This window comes from Lineus longissimus, chromosome 5 (assembly GCF_910592395.1).
Source record: "Lineus longissimus chromosome 5, tnLinLong1.2, whole genome shotgun sequence".
Taxonomy (NCBI): domain Eukaryota; kingdom Metazoa; phylum Nemertea; class Pilidiophora; order Heteronemertea; family Lineidae; genus Lineus; species Lineus longissimus.
This window is the reverse complement of record NC_088312.1, coordinates 23,298,148-23,305,791: the sequence shown is the minus strand read 5'-3', so window position 1 is coordinate 23,305,791 and position 7,644 is coordinate 23,298,148. Positions and strand designations below refer to the sequence as shown.

General features: G+C 43.1%; 1 protein-coding gene across 1 annotated transcript; it reads left to right on the top strand.

The window, feature by feature from the left end:
* Window positions 1-717: 717 nt before the first annotated feature.
* On the top strand, window positions 718-7,599 carry LOC135488377 (acid-sensing ion channel 5-like). Its single transcript, XM_064772968.1, has 13 exons — window positions 718-925; window positions 1,372-1,591; window positions 2,019-2,221; window positions 2,387-2,598; window positions 3,424-3,530; window positions 3,857-4,020; window positions 4,172-4,288; window positions 4,495-4,636; window positions 5,076-5,154; window positions 5,731-5,788; window positions 6,143-6,237; window positions 6,611-6,686; window positions 7,134-7,599. Exons 2-13 carry the CDS (start codon window positions 1,411-1,413, stop codon window positions 7,302-7,304), a joined length of 1,605 nt encoding a protein of 534 aa, XP_064629038.1. The 5' UTR covers window positions 718-925; window positions 1,372-1,410; the 3' UTR covers window positions 7,305-7,599.
* The last annotated feature ends 45 nt before the right edge of the window (window positions 7,600-7,644 follow it).

Below are 7,644 nucleotides of genomic sequence, written 5' to 3'. Positions count from 1 at the left end.
TTCATCTACAATTTTCTTTGACAGATAAATGTATGGTTCTCTAACCTTTGTTAGTCCTATCAACTATTTGAAAACGAGCGTCCAGGTGAGATATTATGAAGCCCGCCAATAGCTTCTTAGAATCAAAGCAACGAAAGGTTTCAAAAGCAGCGACAACACTGGTACAATGTCAGTAGTGTGTTGGTTATAAACAAAGTATTTAAAGGAACGCTGGTCGTACGACATCCTGACTAAGGGCAACACACTTGTACGTTAGTCGGAATCGGAACGATTTACTGATCAGAAGGGGAAAGGAGAGGAGTGACCCGTAAATCGTTCCTACGCACAAGTGTGGAGACCTTAATTGGGAAGACTTGTTTACAACGACCACCTCGTTCTGGGCTATATTTCACCTTCCTCACCCTCCAGAGAGCCAACAACGCCATTTTCGATTTTAGGGTCGAGGGTCGGTAGTAATGGAAGCATGTGCGGGTCCCCTAATTACGGTACATTGCTACTGAGGTAATGTATGATATCAACCACAAACTCGGTAGATTTTGGAGAACGTATGACTATCGCTCTCCACCAAAACTGGCTTATCCTTTCTTCAAGACACGTGACCCTTGATTGACACCTATACAACCTCAAGCAAAGACATCCAAGACAAAATTACCAAACACTGTCCCAATGTGTTCGATACCTTTGTCACTAGACCATGGGGTAGGCCCTAAAGTACACCGCCATGGTGAGTTTGATAGAGAATCACCTTTACAATGATCATGGAGCGCCTGAATAGATATTGAAAATTCAATATGTCATGAACCATGCGTAAACCAAGTATTTTTCGCATGAAGAGAATACAGAAGTAATATCACTCAACATTCTTTCTCAGAGCGGGGTGTCTTGATATATTAGGATATACTTAGGAACACACTGAGAGCTGTGGGTAAGTGTTGAAGACAATTGACATATGTAAGAGGGGTTTCTGAGAGCACTTCTTTGATTTTTACAGATTAGTATGTTGCTGTAGTTTGGATTTTGTATCGCTGTTGGGGTTCTTGCTTTGAAAAGGAATTGATACCAAGCTGGAGGTACTCGGCTTTCCGTCCAAACATCGCAAGCCTACAAAGGCTCAAAGCGTCTCGCTGGGGTTTGTGGCGAAATACCATAACATAAAGGCTCGTTTACATATTTCAGATGATAACATTAAGTTTAAGAACTGCATATTCAGAGCCTGACTTCGTTGCAACTGGACCATCAGTACCTAGAGTTACACTGTGCATGACATAGACGATGTCTTTAAGATATCTAGAATTTGGTAAACTTTTGGAATTGACAAAGGGTAAAACATCGCTTACATCCGCACTTCATATTCACCATATTAACTTACAGTGAGCAGTTACGTAAGAAATTCATTCCCCAAACGCCGACATGCTCGACGAAAAGAAAGAGGCAGGTGACGATGATGAGGACGAACTTAAGAAACCTTCGGCCAGCGCCAGGTTTCACGAGCTCCTGGCCGACATCGACATGCACGGGGTGCCCCGTATACAGATGGACCTACACATTGCCAAGAAAGTCATCTGGATCATTGTCATGGTCGGCCTCTTAGGTTGGTTGAAGGAGTTAATTAAAGGGTACGAGATCAGGTTGCTCGGGAAAAATTAGGAAAACACAATACAGTTGTGCAGTTACATGTATTATGCATTCAAAGTCAATGGCACTTCAAAGCATATGAATGTATATCTGTCTTAACAGCGGTATCGCTGAAATATATATATATATATATCCAGTTTCTATTTACACATTGAGAACTTCCACAAGGAAAGCACACAGTAATTTCACATTTTCAGGGGCACATTTTTCATAAACAGGATCATAACATTATACGCAAGTAATATCAGAATGCACTATAAATTCTGCAAAGGTGCATGAAATAGAAATGAAAAATGACTTTTTCTGCTGTTCTAAATTATGCTTCACAAAAAGGTCGATAAAACATAACCTAACAAAGGTCTTGCTTGCTTTTTGTCATCCAGGAGTCGCCATCTGGCAGCTGTACTCTGTAGTCGAGTATTTCACATCATGGCCGACCTCCACCACATTCGAATACGTCTACGCTCGGGAAAAGGAATTTCCCGCGGTGACCTTGTGTAACCTGAATCCTGTTCGTAACTCAAGAACGACAAAGTTGCCAGACGGTTCTGCGGCGAGGACCTTCTTTGACGAACAAAAAATAAAGGTATGTAAAGTTTTGATGTTGAATATTTTCCAATTCTATACTCCTGATGTCTACCGAACCAGGATGATTCTGGCTGAAGTCCGTTGGTTTACCCAGCTTCTCCTGAATGACTGTATTCCACAATCGTCAATACTAAACTGAACTTGATATTGGTTGGTTTTTCAGACAACGGGAAACGCAGGTCCACAACAAAGCGGGACTGGCACGTTCTCCTGGGACAACATTAACTTCTCAGACCAACGAACCGACTACGATGCCAAAGTTTTATTCTACCAGACATACATGGCGCTGTCTGACGAGGAAAAACAAAATGTTGGCTACAGTATGAAAGAAATGATGCTGGACTGCGCGTTTAATGGAAAAACATGTTCGCCCATGTAAGTATAATCAGACTTCTTCTTCATTCGCAGGTGTGTTGGTTGTGCGTGTGCTTGGTCTCTTATAGCTCCCGAGTAAACTATCATTAGCCTTGTTAGTTCCTTGGGGAGACAGGGCATTCACCAGTCACCCTAACATGCCAAATCATGTTACCCGGCTATAATTGGATGGGCCTTATAAGGCCAAGTATATAACCCTGTCCCAGGCTGCTAGGAGCACTCCAATTGATCCTGTGCTTTGGGGAAGATCAATGATCAAGGATCAGACCTCTGAGTGGCCGTGGTTAGCCCGCCTTCTGGAGTAACGAGTTGTAGTCCCAGCACCATTACATATTAGCAGAGCGTAGTTTCGATCTACGGATGTCTGGGTTTTGGGCCCAGCATTCCTCCAATGCGCAACTTTGCTGGAAGTGACGAGGTGTGGGACTGGTAATTAGGCCGAACTCGGTTACATGGTAGCAGAGCGTCGTTTCGATATACAGGCCTCGGGTTTATGGGCCAGCACACTTCCCCTGTGCCATCCAGCTGGAAGTGACGAGGTATGAACTGGCGACCAGTCCCAGCTCTGTTGCATGGTAGCAGAGCTATTGAACCGAGCCTTAGTATACTCCACTCCGGGAACACAAGGATTACAAAGAAGTAGCCAACTTCGACTTGATGGCAGCAATATGGAGAACAACCTTTCCTATGTCACAAGCGAGGAATCAATTCTGGTATCGAACACACGATGTTTGAACTGATCAAAACATTTATTACTTCACCGCTGGTATGACGCCGAGACACGTTTAGAATGAACATATATATTAGCTCATTGGTTCGTTTCAGAAATTTCACCCGGACGGTACATGCACATTTTGGTAACTGTTTCACTTTCAATACCCCGGATGAAAATGGCGACGTTACAAGTGTAAGCGCCCCTGGTCCCATACATGGTAAGGAGATTTGAGATTTGGTACAAACTGTCCTCAGATTGGACTTTCGTTCTCGGAGCGATGAATGCGCTACCAGTGTTGTTCTTGCGAAGGAGGCCAAACAGGCAGAAAAAGAATCACGAATCAAACTTGCTTTCAAACGTTTGGCCTGGTCGTGGTGACAGGACGGTTGTAGCCTCATTGCTCAGTGCCACATCAACCAAGGGGCGGATTTCTGGTAAGCCCGTCTAGATGGCACAGAAAGTCAATTATCTTTTCAGGGCTAGAACGGAGTTTGTAACGCCAACAGCTTTGCTATCCACAGTAACCTTGCCATTCCATTCCAGGTTTGAGTCTCACTATGCTCATCGACCAGACGGACTACTTCCCAACAATTTCGGAAGCGGCAGGGCTCAAAGTGCTTGTACATCATCAGAAACAGTTTCCCTTCCCAGAAGATGATGGTATGTTGGTGGCGCCGGGGTCCGATACCCAGATTGGTGTCAGGCAGGTACGTACGGGTAAGGCGCTTTTTCGGTCAGACATTATCTGAAGTATTGCTATTTTCATTCACGACCACTTCGTTCCAGCTACTGTTATAAAATCGTTAAAGTGTTCACACTTATCAGTTTTATGACCATTGTTGTTGCTCTTACTTACAGGTGGTTATAGTCCGGGCAGAATCACCGTATGGAAATTGCCAGAATTATAGTGATACTGATGCAAGGTCGAGGGATGCCTACACAGAAAGGCTGACAGGAGTCGGCTACACATCGGTGGTACGCAATGTTATATTCCTGTAGCAGCAGTTGTTTGACACTTCCTTTCACGTGACAGATTTTGACCAATCAGAAGCAGGCTGAAGCATGTGTTCATTTTTTTATACTAGACAATTGTTTGATTCATAAAAATGGGACCGTTAACATTTTGAATGTTTTCTTCCCCAACCCCCCTCAGTTTTCTTATTTTGGGCCATTTTTTTCAGGGATGCGAGAAAACCTGCATGCAGAAGGAAATCTTCAAAGCGTGCGGATGCAAACATCCCTTCTATGTGTATGTAGGAACCACCTTTGCGAACAGTGGCGTCCCAACTGCTGATTTCTGTCAGTTGAATAAAGCTGAGACCCGTAAGTAACCTCGTACTCATAGACTCGAACGTTTTTTTTCTCCCGGACGACCTACACCCTAGGAACTGATAAGGCATTTCAGACAAGGGTGGCTATTGTTAATGGAATGCATTTCCAAGTTCGTCAGATGCTTCGGATACGAAGTTGGCTGTTGAAAGTTGCCAATTAAGTAGGCCTACTACGTTAGCTATGGAGGTAATCATGGAAAGCAAACAGATGGGAAAACAAGAAAAGAAGCAAACAGAACAATGAGCAAGCAAGGAGAAAGGCGACTTCTCTCCTCATCCAAGTGAGCTCCCGCTGCGCGTGTGAGCAGCTCCTCGATGCATCTGCGGCCCAGATCATGATGATGGTCGTAAAAAAGTGCTCAAAGGCTGAATGTTTATCAATACTATACCATGTACACAGGCATTATCATAATTGTTGTTTTCCTTTACAGGTGACTGTATCACGAGTGTTGAGCAGAAACTGAACACGGGTACGCTGCCGTGTAACGAAGATTGTCCCCCAAGTTGTCTGTAAGTGATCTGGGGCTTCTCATCGTTATAGCGCCACACTGGCGATACTGTCGCCACTGCGTACAACCACAAGAGTGTCACAAACATACCTGCTCATACAGACAGAAAGAACAGTCCAATAGTTACACCCTTTCTTTGTTAAAATGAACAAGTGCACATTTTAATGAAGCCCGTATATAATTTAGTAAATTACCGATGTCATGGATATGAAAGCGTGCCCTGTTGGTATTAAAGTACGTAGCAAAGTACATGTATATGATGAAAGCACTCTTCTCTTTGGGTGTGTAGCGCGGTACACATGCAAACAGCGGTAAATGCATGACCTGATTTATACCAAGCAGCACCTGAGTCAAAATGCTCTTTACTTGTCAGAGTCGCATCTTGCTAGACTGCTAAGACCTGTAATATTATGCAAAAGAATCACAATGAAAGATCCAAAGTTCGAATGAATTGAGGTATAATTTTATAGCTCTAGCATTGTCTAAACCCAAGTTATGACAGGAACTTTGGGAGAATCCTTTTTACAGCGGAGAACGGTCTTCTGAAGTTGTTACAGATGCATCGATTTACTTCCAGTGATCACTCTTACCCATCAACAGTGGCGTCATCAACATGGCCAGCACAGAAAAAAGAGGTTAGTTTTGCCAGGAAGTTATCAGTCTAACACACTCTCTGATTTTACCAAAATTGATGTAGATTTTATTCACTTGATTAATCTATGATTTGACCACCGCAGCACCGACTTTAGCCAGTAGAGCATCGTGAATTACAGCTCAGTAATGCCGGCTGTATAGGTGTAGGCGATGGAAAACTGACTGTGTACAATAATCTTTAACTATCAGCGGAACTGCAAAACGTCAATTCGAAGATGTGACTTAATCTGTTTCATCGAAATTTCCTTAAAAGATAGGCCATTGGCCAATCGGGCGCGTATTCCCCATTCTCTCTTTAAGTAAGTTAATGGTTAACTTGCTCTTTTTCGGTACAGAAAGACGTGATCAATATGATAGCCACCACTAATCCTGCCCTTAAAAACCTGATTGCTGGCTACTCCACCGACGAAGCTAAACGACTCTACATGAGGTATGAAGAGTGTCAAAGGTTGACCTCTTGTCACTGAACTGTACAAAGAGTGTGATCAGGGAGAGTAATGTTACAGAGCCTTGGACAGCTGATGACATAGTTGACCACCTTAAGTTGACACCGTGAAAGCGCATAATCAGGCCGACCCTAAGGATAATCTAGTGTTGTGCAACACCACTATCTTTTGGTAAATGTGATCTGGTCACATTCCTGAGTTCAACAAAGTACATCTGGCGAGAACGATTTGAAAAACCAACATTTATCTGCAGATTGTGGAAAGATTCTGATTCATCAAAGGGCAGCGAAAATGTTCTCGCTAGCCTCTCTCTGTCGCATAATTGGGCCTTCAGTACATTTTTCAATCTCTTTTCAGTCAGGAAATTTTGAAAGTGAGTGTTTTCTATCAAGATATGTCGTACCAGTATGTGGTCACATCGTCAGCCTATACCGTAAGTACAAAAATGTATAATCAATTCCGAAAATCAATAAAGCAGAAACTCATTAGAATGTGGTGGTAACCTAAAGAGTCAGGGAGATTGCAGCGTTCATAACAAGGATTCAGACATTGTTAAGATCGGAGGGCTCACAACAGAAGTGACAATTGCTAACGCTGAACACACTGGTTGTACAATAGAGTCGAGCATAATAGGGTCGACCAGATTAGTGACATGGAATTGTCAAGGTCTTTGTCGAGGTATGAGCGGGTAAACAATGAAAGAACCCACCGGAACACCCCTACTAAAGGGTTTTAGGCTCAGCTTGACAGGACTATCATGTCAATCGAACTTATCTACTTGCAAATTTTAGACCTGCTTGATTAGTCGCTCAAAACAAACACACTCTCAGAACCTCAATCCCTGACCATGAATTCATGATACTTTCGCCTCTTTTTGCAGGTCGAGGAAATGGCATCGGATCTCGGTGGAACAGTTGAGCTCTATCTCGGCCTCTCGATCGTCACCTTGGTGGAAACGATCGAGTTCTTCATGGATCTTTGCTTCATCTGCTCACAGAAACGCAAAATAAAGAAGACGATGAAAAACAAAACCGCCCCAGTGAAGGCATAAGATGGCGTCATGGCGTATTAGTGTATCTTCAAGTTTTTCCGTTTCCAGTGAAAGCATAACTGAAGGATAGGGCAAGGTACTGGTGTAATATATCCAAGTGTTCAGTTTCGCTGAGGTCGTCTCATTACTTCAGAAACACAGGAAAATGTAGACATATTTGACAGTTTTCTCTATGTATACGTGAACGACTTCTGTTGGATTTTCTGGGGAAAACTGCTGTAGTGGTCCCTATTTCGGCCTTATTCATGTACATAGCAGAATTTCATTAAGCTTTCCTATGATTAAGTCTTGTAGTTACGAGAAGGCCGGTTGTACAACACGTACTTTTTTATTCCCGGTA

Bases quoted from the DNA above. Each gene is read 5' to 3' on its own strand.
- LOC135488377 (XM_064772968.1), top strand. From the start codon at position 1,411: ATGCTCGACGAAAAGAAAGAGGCAGGTGACGATGATGAGGACGAACTT. The intron at 2,599-3,423 runs GTAAGTATAATC...GGTTCGTTTCAG, and splicing joins GGAAAAACATGTTCGCCCAT to AAATTTCACCCGGACGGTAC. The intron at 5,155-5,730 runs GTAAGTGATCTG...ATTTACTTCCAG, and splicing joins GATTGTCCCCCAAGTTGTCT to TGATCACTCTTACCCATCAA.